The sequence below is a fragment of the Crocodylus porosus genome, unplaced genomic scaffold (assembly GCF_001723895.1).
Source record: "Crocodylus porosus isolate Cpor-Errol unplaced genomic scaffold, CroPor_comp1, whole genome shotgun sequence".
NCBI lineage: Eukaryota > Metazoa > Chordata > Crocodylia > Crocodylidae > Crocodylus > Crocodylus porosus.
The window spans coordinates 13,923,555-13,949,383 of record NW_017728928.1 but is presented as its reverse complement, the minus strand read 5'-3'; the positions used below and the strand labels follow the sequence as shown (position 1 = coordinate 13,949,383).

The window sequence follows — 25,829 nt, the reverse complement described above, 5'->3', positions numbered from 1 at the left end:
TGATGACCGTGAGGCAAAAGGATAAAATGAGTCACCAATGCTAGCCATCCATCCCTGAAGGCAGAGACACTAAATGCCAGGTCACACAACCAGAGTCCAGCACTGCAAGAGGTTAGAGCAGGGGTGGGCAAAATGCAGCCTGGGGGCCAGATGCGGCACATCAAGCCATTCTATCTAGCCCGCTGGGCCCCTAAAAAAATTTAGAAAATTAATATTTATCTGCCCCTGGCTGCCCGTCATGCAGCCCTTTATGGCTTGCCAAAACTCAGTAAGCGGCCTTCTGCTCAAAATAATTGCCCGCCCCTGTGTTAGAGACTTTTCACCAGGACAAGAGGTAACTTTGTCGGGGTAGGGACACCTAAGGATGGAGGCCAGCTGCACAGCCAGTATGGTCCCGTATACTCAGAGCCAAAACTTTGCCTGCCCCCCTGATTCCTGGTTCTTCATACTGGGTGGGAAGTACAGCTGTGCAAAGCTTCAGGTGCTGATTCAATTTGGAGGAAATTCAGCCCAATTTGATGGCTGAATCTCCAAATCCAAATCGAATTGGGACCAATAAAAAGGTCGAAATTGATTCGAAGCTGTGTGAAACTTCAGAAAAGATTCGGAGAGCTTTGAAACTATGAAACTATGATTCGGGCAGTCCCCGGTGGCTGCAGCCAGACTCAGAACTGGTAAGTAGGGCTGGCGGAGGGGACGCTGGAAAAGGGGACCACGGGGGACCCCTGCCAGGCCCCATCCCCTGCCTGCGGGCCCAACTCCCCCGACCCCTGCCTGTCCCCTAAATCAGTCAAATCTGAATCCAAAGCGAATTCTAGCTACTTCTCACAGGCGTAATGGGAAGCATGAAAATGGTAATCATACCAGGGCTGTGAGAAGACATGGTCATTACTGCACCTTGCCTTAGCCCAGTCAGGGCTGAATCACATCTCATCACTACAAGTAATCATGATGCTCTGGGTGGAGACCAGATGTCCCATTTACTCGAGCTACCATTCCCTAGAAAGCTTCTGTTGAGACAGAAGACTGTTTTAGCTGTGCTAAAACAGGGAGAGACTGTTGTGCTTTCAGACATGGAGTAGATCCCAGATATTTTCAAGAAGAGGGACACTTTGGTACCTAAATACTCATTCTTATAACAAATACTATTATTTTCCCCGAGTATGATCTTATCGACATTGAGGCAAGCATTGTGAATGGTGCTGCTATACAACTAGTATCAATCATGGAAGCTGGGCAAAGAGCACTTGGAAACCCTGAACTAGTTTTCCTAATATGGCACCTTGTGCCTCTACCCCTAGCACTGGTGCAACTGAAGCTGATCTGGGTATTTTTCAAGCAAGGGAAAGAGAAACTGGTTCCTGCAAGCAAGACACCTTCAAGCAAGGGAAAAGAGAAACTGGTTCATGGACCAGGTATGATGTCGTGACAGGATGCCAACCACATGCTGGCCTAGCGAAGCATAATGCCATTTATCTGGCTATCTTTATCATTTAATGGAACCATCCAAGCGGTGTCATACACTGCCCTCGCGCATGAAGAATGACAATCTCTTTACTTAAGGACAGTCATGGTATGTTATTTATTACAGTAGTCTGGCCAAGCTTTAAGAAAGCACACAACTGGATCAGTAAGCCTTTCACTGAAGACTCCCCCCTTGTATATGCTTCATTTAAAAAGGACACTGATAAAGTTGTAGAGCTGCCTTTGACCACTGATGCATCCTGGTCTTTTGCCTCCTTGCAAATTTCACAGAATCATAGAAAATGAGGGTTGGAAGGGACCTCAGGAGGTCATCTAATCCAACCCCTTGCTCAACGTAGGCTATACCCAACTATATCACTCCACCCAGGGCTTTGTCAAGCCGGGCCCTAAGAACCCCCAAGGCTGGGGATTGTGAGAAAGTTTTTCCTAATAACCAACCTAAGCTTCCCTTCCTACAACTTAAGACCATTCCTCCTTGCTCTTGCTCCTTGTTCTTGCAAGAAGGAAAAAAGCAAATGAGGTATTAAACCGCATGGGTATTGGACAGGTATTGGACTCTAGATGCAGGACTTGCTTTTTGCTGAAGGACTGGTAAGCTTTGCAATGGGAGCTCTGCTCTAACAATGGAGCAAAAGCAAGTTGAACCTTGGCAAGATGACAGTTTCCATTTAATGGCTTCCTGAGCCATAACTCTTCTCCCCTTGCATCCAAGAAAATAGGAATGCAAATGTTAAGGTATGCCATTCTCTTCCTTCCATGGAAGACATTTTGTTTCAAGCAGGTGAGAATTCAAGAAGCGGAAGCAGCAGCAATTACAACGCCACACTGAGGTGTCAAGGCAGCAGCTCCTGGGGCAACTGAACAGGTATTGGACTCTAGATGTGGGACTTGCTTTCTGCTGAAGGACTGGTAAGCTTTGCAGCGCACAAGTCTGTATGCCTCTTGCTTAATGCTTATCATTCTCCTTCTCAACGGGCTTTTACATCCCATGTCAGACTACAGCTTTCAGATTTTCCAGCTGGTTCTTCCAATCAAAGAATGACATTTCCTTACAACTGAAACACTGTGTAAAAACATGCTGATTCGGGCAAAGATGTCAACAGGACAACTTCCCAGGTCTAAGGAGGAGATGTCCTGGACTGCTTTGTGTTATGAAGAAGATGTTGCATAAATTCTGTTTAGTAAAATCTTTCAGATGTTTCCGCTTTTCTTCCAATGAGGAACAGAAGCAGTTGATACTTCAGAAGTTTTTACAGAATAGAGCTGTTCCCTGGCCAGTTGTGTGTCAGACATCACAATCTTTTTCTTTCTTAGTCTTCTCACCTTTTGACCACCATGCCCACACCATTCCAAACTCCACGATCAACCTCTGCCAAAATTTTCTACATAGATTTCAGAAAGAAATCTGAGAAAGTGTCTAACAGTGAAAAGGAAAAAAAAAAAAAGGAAATAAGACTTTCATTTTCATTCAATATTTGAGATAATTCAATTCCACATGAAAATTCCAGCACTGGAATCTACTAATGGTTACATGCAGACTCCTCTTAGGTTGCTAGGATTTGAAAGTTGAGTTGCATATCGCTGAAAAGAGGCTTCTCCCTATATATGAACTCGCTAAGTGCTCTCCCCTGTATATCTGGACTGTTTGGGCAATTTAAAAACCATGCCGTGTGTGGTGTGCATGGTATTACACGTACACAATAAGGTTTTCAATTTTCCCTAACAGTCCAGATCCTGAGCCCACTTATACTAATGTAAACTCAGAGCTACTCCACTGAGATCAGTGGAATTACTCTGGTTATATTATTCTGCACACGTTAATGGATTCCCATCAACACAATCACCCGGGACAAAGCTATTCCTATAGGAAGTTAAGACACTGTACAACTGCACTCCAAGAATAGTTAAAGGAGACTAAGTAGTTTAATTCAACCTTACATAAGCCATTCATTAAAAAGTTTGAGGCTTTTTTGCATTGGATCAGCAGGGAAGGGTTGGAGAACAGACCACGTGGAAAGATGAAGTGCTTTGAGTAGGGCAGTGGTGTCCCACTTAAGGTTACCACCTCCAGTTCAGAACAGGGCTCCTGGACATATAGTAAAGAAGTTACACTAAGAAGACACTTGGCCCTGCTCCAGAAGTAAAACCAGACCTTGAATGGTTGCTCTGGTGAGCAGTAGTAGGCAAGACTGGAGCCCCAATGAGCTGGGTGCCATATAAAAAGCACCGAAGACAGCCCATGCCCAGGGGAGCTAACTGTCTCTAATCAAAAGGGCAGGAACAAGGAAATGGTATTATTCTTCTTTTATGGAGCGAAACAGGCTTCACTAGCAATACAAGAAGTTTGTAAGGGAACTGAGAAACGTACGTAGGCCTCCCATGTCCCTGCACTGTCTCTTTACCAAGAGTCAACCACTGAACCTCAAACCACAGCATGGCCCACAATCTCGCCAGCAAGTGCCATGACCTGGCTGCTTGGAGGCAGACTATGCCCCTCAGACACAAGGACACGTACTCCTGTGGGATTTCATTCAAGACCACACACTTCCCCGCTTCCAGGCAATCTGGCACTACACCTCGTATTCCCCCTTTCCCTCCCCTCCCCAACAAGTTTGAGCCGTTTTTCCCTATGCCAGCCAGCAGGATGGCCCCAAAGCAGGAGGGGCCTTCAAGGGCTTTGAAATAGCAGCCCTGGTTGCTCTCCTCCATCACTGAGGCTTAGAAGACTCGGAACAGGGTTGATTCATGGCATACTTCTGCTATCTGACATCCACTTTGGTGGAAACAGAAAGGACAAAGAAAAAGAACTGCTAAGTGCTTTTCACTACCCTATGCCATATAGGAGGCATCCCTGGTGCAAATCTCACAGCCATGGCAATACACAGCCATCACCCAGCGGTAGGCAGGCCTGCTGTCAGCTAGAGCCCTGCCTTCTGAAATCAAAGCCCGAGGGACGAGCCATAGTGTGCTCTCAAAGCGCCTAAAAGACAGATTCCATCTGGTTTTGAAATTGGACAAGCTGGGCCATCATTCCTGGCTCCTGGATGCGATTAAGGGGAAGGAAGGGAAATAAAGAAGCTTTCCATCTAAGTCAGCGAGGTCAGAGGCAGAGAAAAATTAGTCTTTTTGCCAGCCAACTGATGCCCTTCTGTGTCAGCATTCTGCAACTCTCTCTCTCTTGGCTGCAACCCAGCACTGAAATGAGCAGAACTCCCTTTGGAGCCTCATCTATATATTTCAGAGACAAGGCTGCATATGGCTGATGGAGGTTATAGGCAAAAGGGTTGCTCAGAGGGGGACTCTCACATCCCAGCAGGATATGAGCAGGCTTTCTTTGTGAACTTCCAATAGGTTTACCCCTTTGTGCCCTGATGGCCAGAAATGCCAAGTCAGGGCTCATGCATTTCACAGCAGGACGCCTGGCTGCAGAATGGAATGAGTTAATTACCTCATGCTGGAGGCTGCTGGAGTACAGTAATTACCACGCTCCAGAAGACTCGATTAAATCGCACTGTAATTACAGCGTGTCGGAGCAGTCTCGCTCCTTGTGTACAGATGCCCTTAGAAAGCCCGTTGTAAAACAGTGTTCCCAAAACTGGCCACGTGCTGCTGAGGTAGAAGGGGAAAGTTGAGGCCATCGCTTCGGAGATACATTCCTACTGCCCAAACCACTCCCATTACTGTGGGATAACAGTAACCTGCAAACTCACATGACCCACCTGGAAGCACTGTGAGGCCCACCAGAGATACAGGGACCACATCTTGAGAACTGGTATTCTAGCTCCCAGTTCAAGTTCATGATTAAACTTCAAGCACATGCTTAAGATTCACTTATTTCAATAGAAGGTAAATACGTAAGTGCTGTCCTGAATGGGGGTCATAAGAATCAGGAACGCCAAGACTACCACATTAGAACAGCCCTACAGTCCATCTACTGTAATACGGCACAAGCCAGAGGGCACTGCTGGTTGATATCTTTTATAACCCCCCGCACCCCCCATGCACATGACTGTAGGACTAGGTCTTTTTACAGCCTCGGTTGCTTAATGTTAATTTATGCCCTGGTACAAGAGGAGTGGAATTGTACACTAGCTAGAGCAAATATAAGCCTGCAGCATGGAGTCCCACCAGCCAACTCTGCACCGAAGAGCAAAACAAAACCAGCCCCTAGCAAGATCATACCGGGGTGTCAGAGGAGATGGACAGAATTCCAGCTATTGCCCTGCACAACAATTTGAGATCTTGCTATTATTTCAGACCAGTACTTTTGTGCTTGGTTTCAAGTCAGTTTCCCGACAATCTTAAGACAACAAACAAATAAACCTCTTGGAGAGGAAAAAAAGCACAGATTATAAGAAAAGGAAAGAAAAAACCCAAACCAACAAATGTCATAAGACACAGGAATAAATAACATGAGTCTCTGCAGCAAGGTGACTCCCAAAGTGCCTTCTACATGCAAAAAAAATGTACAGTATAGACTTGTCTGGTTCCTTTTTAATCCAAATCTTTGTTTGTAGAATAAACTTGCTCAGCCACCCTTTAAAAAAAAAGGAGCCTCTATCTGGGTGTACTCTGCAGCAGAGGATTAGGATACAATAACTCTAGCACTTGGGAAGGCTTTTTGCTCTTGTTATTGTTTGTCTATCAAGCAACAAAGTCTCCACTGCTTCAAATCATCAAGGGCAGAATCCATCTGAAGATTGATTTCTGGCATGCTGAACAACTCTTGGCAAGAGCCTCACAGAAATGACTATATTTTAATGGATATAAAGAAAATTAAAAAGCAATTAACTCTGGGATGGTGGCATCGGCTACTCTTTACCTTCCTCTCTTCTGCCTTACTTCTAAAGGCTTATTGGCTGCGTGCGTGGTTTTAAGGCCAAGGAAACTTCAGGACAAGTCAATGGGATTTTCTCACACTTCTTCCAGCTCTTTTTATTTCACCCTCCATCCTTCCTCCTCCAGCTGCCTGCATGTAGATTCACCTCATACTCATGAGGTATTTCATGGGGAAGGCAATACTCCCAGAGGGAATTTAAGAGGAAGAACACATTGGCCCTACTCTATTATGCTCCATAGCTGAGATTTAGGCTGAGATTTAAGGCTGCCTAGGACAACAGGACACCGGGCTGGAATTACAAGGCAAATTTCTCAGCAGACTTTCAAAATTTCAGTCTAGATTGCCATGGCAAGTGTTATGCTCTAAACAGACACTGGGATGAAATTTTGGCCTCACTAAAGCCAGTGGGATCCCTACCACATATTCCAACAGAACCAGGGTTTTACTCAATTTATTTAAAATCAATCTGTCAGGGTCTCCTCCTGTCAGTCTTACTCAAGCAAGTTACTGCAATGGTCCCAATACTGCAAACATTTAAGCATATGCATATGAATGTATGCAGTTCATTGCCCGTTTAACTCAATGTGACTACTAACATGTCAACACGCGTTTGCAGGACTGAGACCACAGGGAATAAGTGTTCTATGTGTGAATAAGAAATTCAGCATCAGGCCCTTGTTATATACATGAGATACATTGCTCCTGTATGTAATGGAGAAGCCAAAATAACAAAGTCACTATTTATAATGCAACATATACCCCAAGCTTGAATGAGGGGGTGCTTAGTTACATACAGTACGAATAAATGAATACCGAATACCTACAAAGGGCCCATCAAGTTAGGAATGTCAATGAGTAAGTATGGAGAAGGAAAGTACCAGGAGCCCTATTCAGCAATCTTCATTCAGGCAAAACACCCATTGAAGTCAATGGGAATGAAAGGTGCTCAGTACCTCACGGCCTCAGGCTTTGCAACTTGAATTCAACATAGCCCTTAGGTCCTTTGAGAAATGGGGATCGGATGAGTGAAGAATATCACCTAATCAGCCATGCACTGTTTATAAGAGACTGAAGAGGCACAGTATTCAAGGCAGAAATTAACAGAATGGGTCAGGAATTTCTCACCGGAATGGATTTTCCATCAGAAAAACTGAAGAGATGGCTCCCTGGGTGGCTCTTGTTAAGTTTGCTTTCAGACGAGCTGAAAAAATGCACTCTCTCACACCCAATTTTTATAACTATCCCTTCCAAGGAAAAATTTCATGTTGACTTTCATACTACTGCCAATGTAGTATGAAAGTCCCTCCCCTACGCCCCCACCCCCAGCACTCCAAGGAATGATTTTTCTATGGAAGGGATTTCCCTTTTACCAATAAACTCCAGCAGTTAAGGGATTTAAGCAAGCAGCTTTTACTCACCTGACTAATTCCCCTGGACATCAGTGAGCCTGAACCTTCTCCTGAGGGAATTGGCAGCAAAACTCCTACTGACTTCTTGAGAAGACCAGACCCTGCGGGGTTAGTCATCTCTTTCAAGACTGAAGGAAGGGACCCTAGATCATGGCTTACACATCAGAAGAGATTGGTGGAGGCAGATGGAAGAAGGAAAGGCAAAGGGAAAGCCTGGAGCCTGTTAGTGAGGGTGCTTGCTAGTACCAGCAAGGATGGTACCTGGTTTTCCAAAGGGTCTCCAATCTTCCTCTGTGCGTTCTGTAACCATGCTAGAGACTGTCAAAATGCCTCCTGCTCTCATAAGCTTAAAAAAAAAAAAAAAAAAAAATCAATCCAGTGATACTGGTGTCCTTCTTTGAGCTTGACTTCAGATAACCACTAGGCGCTTAATTAACAAACAAAACCATTACCACCAGTGGTATTCCTTTGATTTCCTTGGAATCTATAATGCCTATAACAAGTATCAGTTTATTATTAAAACAGATCTATTGAGGCTCTGTGAAACTGTAATAAGACAGGTATTCATTTCTCTTACTGTGAGCTTTCTTTAAATTAAATAGGCTCTTAATAAACCATCGCTCTATGTAGCACAAAGTCCCTCATCCTCAACTACAAATGAAATAAGTCATGCAGTGATTTTTAACCAGAGGAACAAACCCTGTGCCTATGGCAACTTGTGTAAAATCAAGGGGAGCGCTAATAAATCCCATGTTTTTAGATCACTCTAAAAACCAGCATAAACCAGATCTGAATCAAGCCCTAATTTCCAGGGGAAATTCAGTCTAGCCTTCCATTGTGCATTTTGTGCCCATGTGCAACTTCACAGAGGCAAATAGCTGTTGGCATTAGCATAACAACATCACAAATGCCTCCTCCCTAATTGCCAGACATAAAATCCTAAGGACATATCTGGGCATCCAAGGACTGTGATGACGGAATGGATAAGAACCTGAATTAAATATTTGACTATCATGAAATATCTCCATAAATTATTTCTACCTACCAAATCACAGTTACAAAAATAGAGTTCTATAGGCTCCTTTCTAAGAATCAAGTCGAAAGCAGATTCATTCACATCCTGGAAACCTTCTCCAAAACTAATATTTTATACTCTTTCAAAATATAGATACTTTCAACACACACACACTATTAGTTTTGGAAGCATCTGGCTCATGCCCTGTATATCTACATCTCTATCTACAGAGCATGAACCAGATACTTTCAAACAATCAGCAAATAAGGGAGACAGCCAAGTCCCTGATCAATATATGGGGGGAAAAAGTCAATAGGCTTTACTCTGTTCTGAGTTAACACAATGCAAATCCAAAGCAATCCTATGGACATTAGGCCCCTATAAACATGTTACAGGGTAGGGAAAGGTGGGCTGTTTTAAATTACAGTGGCTCTTGGCAGCAGCTTTAATTAAAATACCCACAGTGTCTCGTGTATTTAGCGTCCTGCATTTCAAAACAGTGGTGGGATCGCTTTAAATAAGCCTGTTTGATAAGCTTTAGTTAAAGCACCACCGCTGCCATTTGAAATGCAGGGATGCTGAATACACAAGATGCTGCATGACGCTGGAGCGTTCCAACTGGAATGCTCCAGCAGACTCAATTAATCAAATTAACTAATTCAAAGTCATTAGAACCAACTAATTAGAATGGATTCAATTAACTATTAGATTTAATTTATTAATCTGATTGGGTTTATTCATTCTAATCAGAATGCGTCAGAGCAGTTCAGTTTTACCTTGGTGAAAACTACAACACTTGGCCGTGGGGCCAAGAGTTCCTTTCTAGCTCCCTTGATGCAGGTTAGCCAGGCTCATATCTGGATGTGCAGGTTCTCCAGGAGCTCTATGGCCTGTTCAGTTTTGGCAAGTCTCAGCCAACAGGAAGAACATCACATCATCAGATTCTCCGAGTTCTCTCCTTGGGTAATAGCTCCTGTAACCAGATCTACAGAACTGAGACCATACCAATGTGGCAGTAGTGTAACTGGCAGCACAGAGAGAAGATGGCAAGCATGACACACAGGCACTGACTTAAAGGAGACATCAGTATGGTCCCCGCCAAGAGTCTCTGTCACTGCAAGTGCAACCCCATGAGACAGGTCTGTAGGAGCCAGGCAGGTACAGACCCATATCATGAGTGTATCCAAGGGGCGGTTGAGGTTTGAGCACAGCAAGTGGAACAGTGCTTTCCCGCACCCCCCAAGGAGGTTTTACCGTGGAAGGTGTAGCTCTGCACCCAGTAGCATGCCTTGGGTAAGGAGGGCTGCCCCTTGGAAGTCCATGATACAGGGCTACTACAACCAGTCTCTCAGCTGCAGCAGCCTGAGCCCATCTTGCTATAGCAGGAGCTGCAGCAGTAGCAGCTGACACCAGAGTGCAGACACTCAGGGCAGGTAATACTCCATTCCTCCTCCCTTTCCCCCTGCTCTCCAGCGATCAGCAGAATTTCCCACCCCATCCCCATGGGAAGATTGAGAATTTTGAAAAGGCGGGGGTTGCAGATGGCAGGGTCTATTGTCACATAGAACAATACATCTTTTTCTCCAGTTTATTTTCAACTAGAAGCTTTACTAACATGCTAGGGAGCTAGGACTGTGTTATTCAGTTTAAGATTGAAGCAAAACTAAATATCAAATTGGGGTGGGGGGGGGGAGGGGGCTGGGCACCAGGACGTATCCTTGGTCATCCCCAGCCTCTGCCCCAGGTATGGAAAGAGCTCACTGCACCACGCAACATGGTAAGATTACTAGGCATGGCAGAGGTGCCCTCAAACATGCTGAGCTCTGTGCAGGTTGTCTCCTAAACCAGAGGCAGTGTAGTCATGTCCATGTGGCACTACAGACAGCTAATTAGTAAAGCGATGAGGTTAATCAGCCCTGTTACCCATCAGTGGTAATTAGGCCACTTGAAGTGTTGAGCAGATGTAGCTACCCTGCTTCCATTTTAGAAGGCAGTTTGTGCAGAGCACCATTGTGGCCTGGAAAACCCTGGTCTTAGCCACCCTCAGTTTATTAGGTAGACAGGGCCTAAAAACCCAAGACTTTTAAAAGTTGAAGACACAGGAATATGAAAAATACCATTAATGATTGACAAAATCCCATCAGAGTCAAGATTCACTGCTTCTTCTGCATCCAGATAAGAGAAGCAATTCCCCATTTCTTCCTCCCTAAAGCTGCAACATGCAAGAAGATTGGATCTCTATAATCCAAACCACCAGCCAGCCTACCTCAGTTGTGAGTTCAACTGAGGGGCAGTAAAAGCAAGTTTATAGAAATGTTTCAGTTGCCTAGAGAGATAAGCACAGACAGGACAGGAAAAAAGGTGGGGACAGACTAAATTAATGCAAACAGAAAAGCCAATTTGTGTAGCCCAAGGACTGGACTGAGTTCATACCTGGTAATTGGGAGGTACAGGACTGAAAACCAATGGGCCAAGATTGATGTGCTAGAAAAAAGGTCAAATTAATGAACAGGACAAGGAAAGGAAAGTCCATTCCACCCTTTGCCCATTTCTGAGCCATTTGGGGTTCCATACTGCATCTCCCAGGCCATCATTTGAGGGAAGAAAATGAGGCATTCCCAGAGGAGGAAAGGCTGACAAGTCTCCAGTTTGCCATAGGGAATTGGACCTTCACTCCTGAGCTTCAAGGTTCACCATAACATCTCAACGCCCAGATCTCTATGCATTGACAGGGATGCCTGCACCAGTAAGAACCAACTGGAAACATGATTTGCAGTCTTCATTCCACCTCCTCTGATATTCCTACTCTCCCCTCTGGGCTCTTCACCCAAGCATCAGAACAAGGAAATGAGATGACCCACCCATTCCTTCCCTGCCTGAGAAAGATCAGCAGAGAAATGGGACTGGACCAAACCAGCCAAATGTGGTCCTACAGGGATGCAAGCCAAAGACCAGAGCAACAGCCATCAAGAACAACCTACCAGCACTGAGCACCCACCCGTGATTAATCAGCCACTTCAGATTCTGGGAACATCAACTCTGCCACACCCTCAGCCCTTACTCTTCCTCCCCTTGGGCCTGTCAGCTTTGCTCTGGTTATCATTTTAAACTCAGAATTGAATAGACCAGTTCTTTCCTCCCCCATTACAAAGGATGGCTTGACAGAAGGAGAGGCTAACCAATAACCTCTCTCTCTAACTAATGAGAGATGACACTTTACACATTTGGATTGATTTTTCCTCTCCCTAGCCACTTGACTGCAATATTTGATTCTTTTCTGTTCTGTTTCTTGGTCAGTAACTTTCCATACTTTGGTATGAAGATTTTAGCAGGTTTGCTGTGGTATGGTAAGTCTCCATGCACAGACCTCAGCATGGTAATTCTAGTATTGTATGATGACAGGCTGATGCTGGTCTCTCTCTGGCCCCATTTATTTAATCAGTTTTAACATATCAGCTCCCAACAGACTGTGGGGAAAATTTTCACCTTTATCAAGAAGCCTGTGAAAGGCTCGTTCTTCAGCCACACCTTTAGGCTTGAGGATGACCAACACACTAGTGGAAAACTGGAGTTTCACTGAAATCTAGAGTTAACACCAGTGCAAAACTGATGTTAGCAAGGTAGCTCTGGGCACACACCATCATTTCATCTGCTAGAAACTTTTAAGTGACCATCAGTTCAAGACAAGAGCTCATGGAAACAATCCAGGATTAGTCCTGAAGGATTTACCCTACCAGATTCTTTCCTTGAGTGTAAAGGTATATCTCTGGGGTAACTTCCTCCCAGTCAGTGAAGTCCCTCCAGATCGACATTGGTCTAACCAAGAAGAATTTGGCACAGCAAACTTAAATTTCAGGGGAAGAGGTTCATTGCAGAAAGCGAGGAGATGGATTCTGAGTTTCCTGCAGCCTGAAAAATGCACCGGTGAACACTAAATCCTCAAAAGCCACCCAAAAGATTATAGCCACCCTCAGAGCTTGCAAGAGACTTGTGTGGTAATTGGCCTGCAGAAGGGACAATATCCTTCATCATGGAACCAATCATTTTTCTGCCATGCTGGTGGTAGCACAGGACACATCATTTCTGTACTCCTCTAATCTCCTGGGGCTGCTAGGGCTCAGTTCAAAGCTTTAAGGTTGTTTTAATTTAGAGCTATTTGCAGCAACCCCTCCACTGCCATCTGCTACAGCCATGTTACTGTCCTGCCATGCTTGCTCTGCTAGGATCTGTGAAAGATGGCGGCAGCTGGCAGGGAGCCACGAGAATTGCCACTTAGGTGAACTTCAAGAGTGCTCTCTTCAGCTGGAACAATCCAAGGCAGATTAAGAGAGGCTGAGGAGCTGACCCCAAGGCTGTACATGGCCAGTTGTCATAGGCCCCTAGCTGGGCACTCAGGTAGCTGATATACTGGGTGCCAGTCCACTTTGTCTGGGTGCTCTAAACTCCCCTGAGTCTCATTAGGCAGAAGCACTTGGCTTCTCTAGTAGATCTTTGATGTGCATGGTCTCCCAACTGCTTTTGTCCTCCAGGTCAAACACTGATCCCCCACATTGTACCAGTAACTTAAGATACCTGCTCCCTAAATGTTAGCCAAGGGGTGCTATGGAGCTACAGTTTAACTCCTAGGATCACATGGCAGTGAAAGCAGACCCCCAGTCACACTTTGCTCAGGACTGTAGACCAAAAGAGAAACCACAAACAAGAACAGCTGCAACCTTATTTCCCTGCCTCTGTTTCCTCACCACCAAAGCATCCTTCCACCTAGGGTCAGGATCACTCTTCCGAACCCTGGGTCTTTTCAGAACAGCTCTGAGTGTAGTTGGTCCCATGGGGGAACAGCAGCCTCAAACTACAAATGCATGCTTACCTCTACCTCTCTCATGCCCTGTACTTCCAGCATCTCAGAGCCACGCTGGTTTATATGCCCCAGTTCCAACATATGGCTTCTTTGATTTGCATTTGGGAATTTCTCAATCAAACAACAGCTCCCTGAAGAGATTTTAAAAACAAGATGGTTCTCCTGGGCTTCAGCAAACCCCTTAGTACACCAACTGTTCAGTCAAAAGCACAGTCATTAAGGTTAACTACTCTCCATTGTCTGAGTCCGATAACCACACGCTAGAGGCTTCATATGCAAAGGCAGGTACTCAGAGGCATTTCATGATAACAGCAATTATTTTAGGGTTGCAGCCATTTAATGTCAACCAGCACTCATAGGTTGGACGTGGGGAGATTTCTCAAATAATCATGGAGCTGGTGATCTGACTAGGAAGGGGGTCCCCTTGTGCATGCAGGAACCTGTCATTACTCACTTATTTTTCAAATATAATACTTTTCAGTGCTTTAGCCTGAAAACACATCCTGCAGGTGGGTTAGGTGGCTTGTAACAGAAGTCCTGATCAGAGGAATCAGTGATACAACAGCTGCTGTCAGTCCGAACTCCACCACTTACCAACAGAGACCATCACTCAGGTAGCCATCAGATGGTAGATGCCAACTCTCTCCCACCTGCCTATATGAAACATCTGAAAAGACACCCAACTTGAGCAAAACATGCACAAAAATAAAGGAAGGCATTGATCTCTTAGCTTTCTATTGCTCTATTTGGCTGGTCTAAAACCAGGCAAGTAAACACTAATCCCTTAGAGAAGAGACTTAATAGAGTTCATGATAGGAACAATTAGGGGGTTGGTAAGGGGAAATAAAAACTCCTTTGTACTCTATCCGCCAGGGAGAAAAGCAAGACAACCAGGAAAGGCAGTATTACATGTTAATCCCTTTTCAAGTCAACTAAGTAGTTTACAAGCACCATCTGAATTTTGGGAACCCTCCCGCCGTACGTGCTCCACAAACATCAATACATCTTACATAGACGCACAAGAAAGATTTAATGCTATAGGTAGCACAAGAAGCTCTACCGATTAGACAGGGACTTAAACCACCCACACATTGTTGTGCTCTATCAGGTGACAGTCTCCTATTCTGTGAGTGGGCTCACATGCAGAATCCGTTTTAATCTACTCGCACAGGGACACGGCTTTGTTCCATTATTTTACATGCGAACCATAAGCATAGTGCAGAAATGATTTGCTTTCTCTTTCTTGTTCAGCTTCCGAGAAAAAAAAATATTCAAATGCCAGAAATGCTCTGGGGGAAAAGCCAGCACATATTCAGTGGAGAAAGCATGGGCTGGATTCAGCTCAGATGGTGTGAAGAGGAGTCATCTCTCCCTGTCACAGGTGAACCTTAGGTGCCCAGCAGAAGCATAACGAGGAATTTTGGAGCCCTGGGCAGGGAGGTGCATGTGCATACACACGCATGATGGGCACTAGAGGGTCATACCTCTCTACAGACAGGCCACTGGGCAGGCTGTCTCCAGTGGCTGCCATTCTGGTGTCCTTTCTAAATTGGCTTTTGGGGCTAGTGCTCCATTCACCCGCCCCTAGTTACACCTCTAGTGCCCAGCAGGAGTCCACCCACAGAATGGCAGGCTCCTTCCCTTTCATGCGGGTTTCTCCTTGCCCAGAGAGCCAGCTTCAGATTTCACTCAGGTGACCAGACCCTCAGCTGCTGTAAACTGAGCATGTACACTGGCTGCTGCAGAATCTGGACGTCTCGAAAATTCCCTCTCGCCTTGGTATATTGGGGTTAGAAGTACTTTACTGTCCCTAGGCCATTTTCATAGACATTAGGGCTGGAATGGACCTCGGAAGATCATCAAGTCCAGCCCCCTGCCCCAGGGGCAGGAAGTCAGCAGCAATTATAGGATCCCAGCAAGATAAACAGCCAATTGTCTCTTGAAGGTGTTCAAAGTAGGTGCTTGAACCACCTCTGGCGGCAGGCTGTTCCAGACCTTGGGGGCTAAATTCAACTACACGAGCAAGCCGGAGCGTCCCGTGACAGACTTCAGGGGATTCAGTGGAAACTCCATTCGGATAACACTGAGCAACAACACCCCAGCACATGAACCACTGCATCTAGTATCAGAACAGCCTGTGGGAGGTCATAATAGCAGGACATGATTAGAGGTCAAGAGAACAGGCCTTATGAGGAGAGGTGGAGAGGCATGGGACTTTTCAGGTTGGAGAAGCGAAGGCTCAAGGGTGATTTGATGGCAGCCTATAAGTACATGAGGGGTGTACTGTGCATCAGGAACTGGGAAAACATCTGTTCACCAGGGCACCCCAAGGGAAGACAAGGTCTAATGGCCACAAACTGCTGGAAGACTATTTTAGACTAAACATAAAGAAAAACTCCTTTACCATCCAAGTCTCCAGAGTAGACTTCCCCCAGAAGTGGTGCAAGCACCTGCTTTGGATACTTTTAAGAAATGCTTGGATGCTTATCTTGCTGGGGTGATCTGACCCCCACTGACTTCCTGCCCCTGGGGCAGGGAGCTGGACCCAATGATCTCGCAAGGTCCCTTCCAACCCTAATGTCTAGGAATCTATGACGTTGGGTGTGTTTACACATGCTGATTTAAGGTGCATTAGCCATTTTTAAGGTGCATTAGGGGCATAGGTCTACACATGCATGCCCTTAATGCACCTTAAAATGGTGATTTTAGACTAATTATGCCTAAATTTGATACCTGCATATCGGAAGGTATGCAGGTATCAGATGTAGACATGAACAGTTAAGGCACCTCAAGGGATGTGTAGATGCCTTAAGGCCTCTTAACACCATGTATGTTGACTGAGTGGGCTACAGCCAAGTCCACAGGGCCCCGCAATGCCCCTGGGTGCTGCCAAGAAGAAGCAGTGACAGGAGCTGTTCTCCAAGGTGAAGACACTGGAGCACACCAACAGGTACTGCTGCTGCTGGAACCACCGCTCCAGCGTCTGTACCTTGAAGAAATGCCACTTCTTCTTGGCGGTGCCCAGTGGCAGCACAGGGCCCTGAAGGCTCGGCTCTGGCCCATTCAATCGACATACACAGTCAACATACCTGCCAGGTATGTGCTCATTGCTCACCATCCTCCCAGCCACTTTTCCAAGGTGGCACCTGCCCACCGCCTGCAGGCCCCAGAGTGGCTGCACATGCTGGAGGTTGTCCAAGGTGCTGCTCAGGGCTAATTGTAAATGGGTTCACCCAGCGAGCCATGTTAAGGCACCTTATGGTGTGCACATATAGACATGTGCCTAAAATCGCCTTAAGGTGCATGAAGTTTCGGAACACATAAATTCATGTGTAGACAGGCCCATTTTTACTTAGCAAGTGTTTGGAGCTGCCTGACCTTTTCACATGTCACCCTGGGCAAGCAGTCAGCTAGCACCTTCCTTTGAACTGGAATCAAGACCATCACTACAGCCCTTACTTATGCATTAGCTCATTAATATCACTGGTAGTTTCTGGTGCCTCACAGATGCATGTAAGAGACCATCCACACAGGTCACAGAATCCTCTGCCACATGCTCCCTTCCTTCAGCTCATGTCCCTTCCACAATTCCCTAGAGCACCTGGGACCAACTTTTTTGGCAGGTGTCCCACATTATTAGCCCCACACCCTCCGCGAGTGGCATAATCTGCTACTATACTGCCTGTGCGCTCCCTAATATGCTGCATGCCACACACAGAGGCTGCCATAACTAGCACAGGCACTCATGCCACAGGTTGGCCACCAATGTCCTATAGCTGTCCCATCTGCTGGGTGCCAGCAGGCCAAGCACAACACCAATTCCCCATCCAACTTCCAAAACCCCTGTTGTGCTGCATTCCCAAAAACAGCTGGGAAGCTGGAAGATCACTTGCATTACTCTTCTTCAAACCTGAGGCAGGCTTTTTGCACCATTTGTCCTGAATAGCTTGAGCTTCTTCATCAAAATTGCATCAGGACCTTTTGCTTGTTCTCTATCTATCCTCTCTATCAAGTATTGATATAAAGGAGATTACATCTAGTTTAGATAGACCTCCACGTTTGCCCCCCTACTTTCCTTTTATAGTGGTTCTTTTGAAGGGGAAAAGGAGATTAAAATAGCAAACATCCCTCCCAACAGAGATGGACATGATTTCTCTCAAGAAAAGCCTTTCATCAGTAAAATATTCAGGATCAGGCTCCTCATAGTCTCCTCTGATTTCCAGCCAATCTGCCATCAATGTTTATAGAACTTGTAACACTTAATAGATATACTATAAACCCAGACATGGAAGTTATTGAACAACTAATGCTGATTACAGCAGTGTCAGGATCTCCAGCAACGTAGACCTCCAGCCCTAAGCTAGTACAGCCAGTAAAAATAATTGTTAGGCACAAGGTCTGTTTAGCAAGGGGCAGCAATGGAAAGAGATGAAACTCATGCGCTCCTGAGTTTCTCAACTTCTAATCCAAAAAATACTAGTAACAAAGGACAGACCTGGCCTGGATTGCCTCCTTTCTAAATAGCTGTGCAAGAAATAAAAATGTCTGATAATTACCTTCAGTTCTGATGGTGAAGGGAGAGTCTCCCAGTCGCTTGGCTGAAAACTGACCTCCCAGTGATGTCATTAAGAAGCATAGGGTGAAAAATCCAATTCCCAGCACAAATATCCTGAGGGAGGAGAAGAAGAAAAGATAAGGAGACGCAAGCAGCAACAGCTTCCCTGCTAACCAGGTCACTGCCACTTATCAACGGATAACAGGGAATGGTCCTTTCCTGACACGCTCACAGGTCTGACTCCTAGCAGAGTCTTCATCACACAGACTCTTGAGCATCCTTGCACAAATTTCCTTATTGAACAGCCCATCTTCTGCATGAGAAAGAAGCAGAGAGGAACGAAGGAAGGGTTGGATCCAAGACCGTAAACTCTGCCCCTTGGCAATGATCCAATTCTTAGCTCTAATAGTCCCTTTTTGACTGTTTCAATGAGGGTTATCCATATCACTAGTGTTGATCCTTTCTGGAGACATGACACATCACACCAGCTCAGGCCACCAGTCTGAACTACAGTCCAATTTCCCATTGCCAAACCATGGCCTGTAGCAAATGCTTTCCAGAAAGGTATAAAGCCTTTCTAACTGGCAGTGGTACAGTACAGGAGACATGTCTTCTACAGGAAGACATAGTAGCCATGTCTTCCTGACCTCAAGCACTAAGTCACTGATTTTTGTCCTGAAGCCCAAGGGCTAATATGTTTCATAGCTATTTAACCTATTGCCCATTACCCATATGAATGGCCTATCCTGTTTTGAATCCAACTTGCTCATGGCCTCCATAACATTGTGTCATGCAATATAGACCTAAACTTGTTAAGTGATGTCTTGTTCTGTAGAATGATGGTACATTACCTCTTGTTTTTCTTTGGCTATGCCTTTGTCCCATTTTGGGCAAGTAAGAGGGTTGTACACCAATGTTCACTATAAAGCTTAACTGTGTTAGTCTGAAGTCAGGCAGATGGTGAGGCTGGGTGGCACCTTAGAGACTAGCTAGTTCAGAAAGGCATGAGCTTTCATAGGCAACAATCTACTTGTTGGATGCTATAGGTATCGCTAGTCTCTAAGATGCCACCCAGCTAACCTTCTGCCTAATGCTTAAACTCTTCAGTCCAAGAGGGCTATGCCCACACTATTCAACCCAAGCCAGCTGTTAGCAGGTAAGTGAGAAGTGAAAGGCCTTGCTTTCTTTGGCACCCAGGTCTCCTTTCACCTCCTCAGAAGTGGTGACAAGAACCGTACAATACCCATCCAATGCACTAGTCAGAGGCACAGTGGTTTGGTCTAGGAAGTACAGAGTCTTGGGTCTGACCCTAATTTTCATCACCTCCATGCGTCTGCTTCCCTTTGCAACCTCTGTGCATCTTGCTATTCAGACAACAAGCTCTTTAGTGCAGGGATTGTCTCATATAACATCTAGCAAATCAAACACCAATCTCTGCTGCAAAGGCTGAGAGCTATTGTAACTTAATGATGCTCTCTTTTATACTGAGAAAGCCTCCAAGGGAGAGAGGCCTTGCACCTTCCTTTGTTATTTACACCTGTGCCAAGCGGCTACAAGATATCACTCTATATGTAACTAGGCTACCATTATTTGAATGAGCTACCCATTGTGCCCAGCTCTGCATTCGGGGGACAGGCGAGGTGCGAGGCTGACAATCGGGTTGTGGGCCCTACGCTGGTCAGATTGCTGATCTTGACTTGAAATGAACACGTGCATGCTAGGCACTGCCATTCCCTTGTTCCTCTTACTGATTTCATTCAGTAGGATGTGAGCTGGAACAGACACTATACTAAGTGTTAAATTAACAGAACATGCTCATTGGGACTACGAGTTGTCTGTGATATAGGAATAGGGATGGGAGAGGTTTCCATGGATTAGCACTCTCGCATGCCATATTTTGTCCCTACTGGCAAAAGGGGTCATTCTTGTTTTAGAGCCAAAAGATTGGAACAGACATCAAGGATCATCTGGTGCAGTCCCCTGCCCAAGCAGGGAGATGCATTGTTCCCAAGCCATGCCGGTGACACCCCTATCCAGCCCTTTCTTGGAAACCTCCAAAGGAAATTCCACAGCTTCCCTAGGCATCTTGTTCCATTATCCTCTAGCACTTGCTGTCATGACCTCTTCTCCCCCTGAGATTTGATCCAAATCTGTTCTGCTGCAAATAATAGCCATTGCCATGTGTCCATCAGAAGGAAGAATAATTTTATCCAACTTAAAAGAAAAAGCTTCAGCAACATTTGACTGGAGGGAAGGGCAAATAGCTAGGGCACCAAGTAAAACTGGTCATATGGTCAGTGGTGATCAAGGTTTACAAAGATATCTAGTAATTTCGTGCATCCAAATATCATATTGGTTAATTTTCCACAAGCAGTTTTATAGCACTAGGCGGGCATCTAAAAACTACAACAGGCTATTTTTTTCCAAAGGTATAAAAGCTTTTGAGTTCAGTGTTCAAAGCATCTTTGAGAACCAGGATTAGAGTCCAGTTTGGGGTAACCACTCCCATAGACTTCAAGGGAACAAGAAATACTAGCATTAATCACTTTTAAAAATACTTGGCTGCCAATCACAGAAGCAAGGTAGATGGAAAGACCTTTTGGCACAGCAAATGCGTTGGTGCGATTCTCACTGCTGCACCTAGTTCTCATTAAGCTAGTTTTATTCTTCTACTGAAACTTGGGCCAAAACAGCAGAACAGAACAATTCCTCTCTTCACCACAGGCTGCAGTGCCTGGGGCAGAGCTACATGAAGGATGTGTTTCTTTTGGGTCAAACAAAAGGTTGCTTTTTACCTGAACAAATGTTCTATTTCAGGACTTTTTAAATTAAAAAGGAAACTTAGTGATTAAATCCGTTTAAGTGAAAAGCTGAAACAGTTGTAAAACACTGAGACCTGATGGTCTGACTCAGCTGCAGCAGGTTTTTTTGTTTGATTCAGAACAATTGTAACGTAACATCTTAGTAGTTTTTCCACTTCCCTGCCCCTTCCCCACTCCCAAATTGGTTAAAGAGTGCCACCCAGATCTACCCACAGGCTTCTCACTGTATCAAGAGCAGACCACGTTATTCCTCTCAATGCCCCTATGTCACAGCCAACTCAAGAACTAGCATTTGAGCTCCCAGCAAGATCCAAACGTTGAACAGCACTGTCTGATCTCATCACTCTTTTCCTCTCATCCACTAAAAATAAAGCCTTATCCAGTGCCACCCTTAACAAGCTTGATAGCTCCTGCCCTCATCAGGGCACCATCTTCTCTCTCAGGGAAGTCACCTCACCCTCCAAGTTGTTCTTTTTAGTTTGCCCCATGCTACTCTGAAGAACAACTTACCACAAGGCAAGCTGTTCACTATTTTCTTCTTTCACCCCAAAAGGGACCAGCTCTGGCTCCCTCACATACCAACCGCTTCCCTGAGCTACTACATCACAGCCTACGTCACCATACCATCAACAACATCCAAAGGAAAGCAACCCCTCTACCTACCCCAGGCCTCAGTCACCTTTGCCTATCCCAACACTTGAAGGTGAGCTCAACCCTACTCTACTCAAACCTGCTGCTCCTCAATTAAGCCCCTTGCAGGCTTTTATAATCCCTTGCTCCCTTCCCAGCTGGCTCTGATGATTAACAGGGCTCCATGGCCCTGGACCTTTACTGCTTAAAGGAGCAGGACAGTTTGTCACAAGCCCTGCAGGTGAGGACACTGATTTCTGTCCTCAGTGGATCAGCTCCTTAATATTTTAACTATTTATGCCCACAGGCCTGACTGAGGATCACAGATCTCTTATGCTGGGTGCTAAGCATTGTATGAAGGGGGAGAAGAACAAGAAACCTATACACCGCTATTAATTTGCTGTTTTGAACTCACTGCACCTTTACTACCCTGGTATCTAATAGGCCTGTCCAAAGCAGCTTGTATTTGCGTCAGATTCAGATTTGGCTGATTAGGGGAAAAGTGATTCGAATCCCTGTCCCGATTTGATTTGGCCAAATCTGATTCAGAGATTCAGCTGCTGCCGAATCTCTGAATCAGCCAGGCCCACCATGCTCAGCCTGGCAATGGCTACCCTGCCTGCCCCAGCTCCCAGCTCTTTGAGGGAAAAACACCCCAACTCAGCAGGTGCTACTGGGCAGGCAATCCCCGCTGCCCCACACTGCATGGGAGGCTCTGCATGAGCCCCCCCCAACCCCCCCCACAGGTGCCCCACCTGGGCCATGGCTCATTAAGAAAAAAAAACAAGAAAAGCCCCGCGCTCACTGCTCCTGCCAGCCAGGGGGGCAATCTGCGCTGCCTCCACTGCCCCCCCACCCCCGCCACATGGGGGGCTCTGCACGAGCCCTTGAAGCCCCAAGGCCACTGCAGGAGTGGCGAGTCCAGGGGCTTTTTTCTGCTTTTTTTTTTTTTTCTTCTTAAAGGGACAGAGCTGGCCCAGGCAGGACAGCTGTGGTGGGGCTGGGGGAGCAGGGAGCTTGTGCAGAGCCCTCCATGAGGTGTGGAGCAGTGGGTATCAAACCCTGCCCAGCAGCACCCAGTGAGTACCAGGTCTTTTCTTTAAAATACCAGGAGCTGGGGCAGGTGGGGGCAGCCATGGTGGGGCTGGAGTCCCCCCATGGTCCCCTCCCTTGCCCCTAGTACTTATCATCTAGGAGTCTGGCTTCAGCTCCCTGATGCAGCCATGGGGGACTGCCTGAATCATCAAAGCTCTCTGAATCTTTTCTGAAGATTTGGAGAGCTTTGAATCAATTTGGACCTTTAAACTGGTCCCCTGATTCGATTCAGATTCAGCCACCAAATTGGGCTGAATCTCCTCCGAACTGAATCACCACCCAAAGCTTTGCACAGCCCTAGTATCCAAACCCCACTCACTGATGGTCTTCTCCTCAGGACAGCCCTCTACAGCAGGAAGGTATTGTTATTTTGTCATTCCTATTTTGCAGCTGGGGAGTTGAGACACGAATTAAATTAAAGCTGGGATTTTTAATAATTCTAAAGGTGTTAGATGCTGCACTCCTTTGATTGTCAATGCCTAACTCACAGAGGACTCTTGGAAAAGCCCATCATATGAGCCTGTTTACACAGAGACAAAACAGGAAAGTTAATCCAAATCAATCCTGTGGCTTTGAAGTGGATTAATTAAACTGCATTAAAACCTTACATGGTTATTTTAGAAGTGAGGGAAAGTAGATTAATCTGAGCCTATGTTATTTGTGGCTACAAGTGTCCACACAGGGATATAAAACAATTGAACTAAGCCACTTTAAAAAGTTACAAGTTTACTCAATCTAGATGAACTGTTCCTGAGAGTCCCTGGGCACTTTTATACAACATGTTTATCATGCAGTAGATTAATTAGCTGGGCAGTAAACATTGCACGTCTATACATGCGCCCCTATTAGGACAGTGTAAACTAATTTACTCCACAGCAACACACATGTAGCTAATGTTCCACCTGGCTGGGGCATCAGGGTGTTTCAATGTTGGGGCTGCCTGCCAGCTGGCCCCACACTGAAGCACCCTCATGCCCCAGCCAGCCCCTCTGCAGCACACTGAGCCGGCAGGGAGCAGCTCTAGGCTGGCAGCCTGATCTCCCTCCCCCCCAGGCCTCCTGCCAGCTGGAGCTGCTCCAATCTAGCTCGACATGCTGCAATCCCAGGTGTATGTAATGCTGCAATCCCAGGTGTATGTAAACATTAGGGGTGCACCGATAGAGATTTTGGGGGCTGATACCGATAGACAGTTTTTAAGGAGGCATATTGGCCAATACTGATCTGATTTCCAATACAGCCACATACAGCTGGTAAGTACCTGTTGTGATGAAAGCAGGGGGAGGATGGAAGGGGGGGGCAGATCAAGGCCCCTGTGATGAGGGAGAGGCTGGGGAAGGTGCTACCCAGCTGGGGCAGGGTGGGGTGCAGAATGGAGCTAAGGCTAATCTGGGGTGCACTGGGTGGGGGGAAGCTCCTGTCACTGCATGCACCCTGGGAGCACATGGAGGGGCACGTGCCTCTTGGATCTGCACATGGCAGGGCGGGGGGGGGGCTGCAGCTGCAGGCCAGGGCTGCGCCAGGCTCTTCCCAGCAGGGGCTGAGCTAGGCTGGACTGTGCTTGGGGCAGGTGGCAGCAGCGCTGAGAAGGGAGCTACAGGGGTGACTGCAGCCACCCCAAATTTTGCCATAGCCCTCCTGTAGCCTGCCCTCCCAGTGCTGCTGCCACCTACCCAGAGCACAGCCCTGGTCCAACCCTCCTCCCCCCATGTGTGGGGAAGAGGCCAGCGCAGCCCCAGCCCACCCCACCCATACCCCGTGCAGATCCAGTGGCACACACCTCCCCTTCCATGCCCTCCCAAGATGTGCTCAGTGGTGGGAGCCGCCCCCACCCTGGACAAGACATGGCTCCGTCCCATGCTCCACCCCACCCTGGCTGGGCCAACACCTGCCCCAGCCCCACACACTCCATCACCATAGGGGCCTTGAACTGCCTCCCCATGCCCCTTTCCTCCCCACTCCCTTTCTACAACAATAGACTTACTAGCTAGACACAGCTCTCCAAGCTGCTTGGCTTTGCTTCTTGCTGTCTGTGTGCTGCGCTGCAGTTGCATGCCTGCACAGGCATTTATTGGCCAATTATCAGCCACATCAGGCCAATTTCTGATATTATCAATTTTCTTTATATCGGTGCCAATCTGATATTGAACCAATGTATCCATGCACCTCTAGTAAATATGTATCTGGGAGCAATAAACTACAGTGCAGTAAACACCAGCATTTATTGTATCGCATTAATATGTGCATGTAGATGTACCCCATGGGTAGATAAACCCTGACTGACTTGCCTAGCATCCCATACACAGCATATAATGAAGCTGGTAGTAGAACCCAAATCAACTGCATCTCAGCCCAGCACTATAAATACAAGCCCACTTAGCCCTGCGCTATAAATACAAGGCCATCTTGCTAAACAAGTGCCAGCTCCACATGGACATGCTCAGAGCTTTCCAATTACCTAGCAAATCACTGACTTTCCCCAGCTGCCTCTCAGCCTAGCCATTGCCTAGAAGGCATTACAATTGCAGATGGTCTTGAAAAGTTTTTGACAGACCACAGTGGCCATTTACGTCAGCTCAGGAAGGGAATTTCATACATAAGGGTTGGGACAGAGAAACTCCTACATGTCTACAGGAGGTGGTGGGTGGTCCATGTTGGTATCTTGGCAGAGTGGTTGGAGGGGGGCACAGCAGTGAAAGAAAAGAAAGAGGGGCAGGACTAGGAAGGGCTTTGAAAGGGAGACCAAAATGGTGATGGTTGCCTGTGAGATGCACCAATACTCTGTCCTCTTTCTGGGATGTTCTTACTTTACTAGAGGGTGATTGCCTCTGAGGAACCAAAGTTATCTCAAGTGCCAGGATGCCTGAACCATGTGGTGTTTTTTAAACCTTTTTTATCCCTTCTTTGTTCATCCCTGAGCACAGACCTGCTCTAGACTGTCAGGCCTAAATTCAGCAGCACAGTAAATGTTGGGACACGTTTCACCCCTCAGTGAAAGTAGATCTGATAAATGGGGGAGGGTTGTCTACACAGCAAAAGGAAGGATGCCTGTGCTCACTGCACCTGGCTAGCCCAGGCAACTACAGCAGCAAAGACTCAGGAGCAGAGACACCAGCACACCTC

The 25,829-nt window shown here is 46.4% G+C and overlaps 1 protein-coding gene across 2 annotated transcripts in view; it reads right to left on the bottom strand.

Moving 5' to 3' along the window:
* Nucleotides 1–25,829, bottom strand: part of MGAT5B (mannosyl (alpha-1,6-)-glycoprotein beta-1,6-N-acetyl-glucosaminyltransferase, isozyme B) — a 179,391-nt gene that overhangs the window by 147,542 nt on the left and 6,020 nt on the right. For both annotated transcript variants that reach the window (XM_019542677.1, XM_019542676.1), the window contains exon 2: nt 18,164–18,276. In XM_019542677.1, coding sequence (XP_019398222.1) covers nt 18,164–18,276 — 113 coding nt within the window. The remainder of the gene's footprint in view (nt 1–18,163; nt 18,277–25,829) is intronic.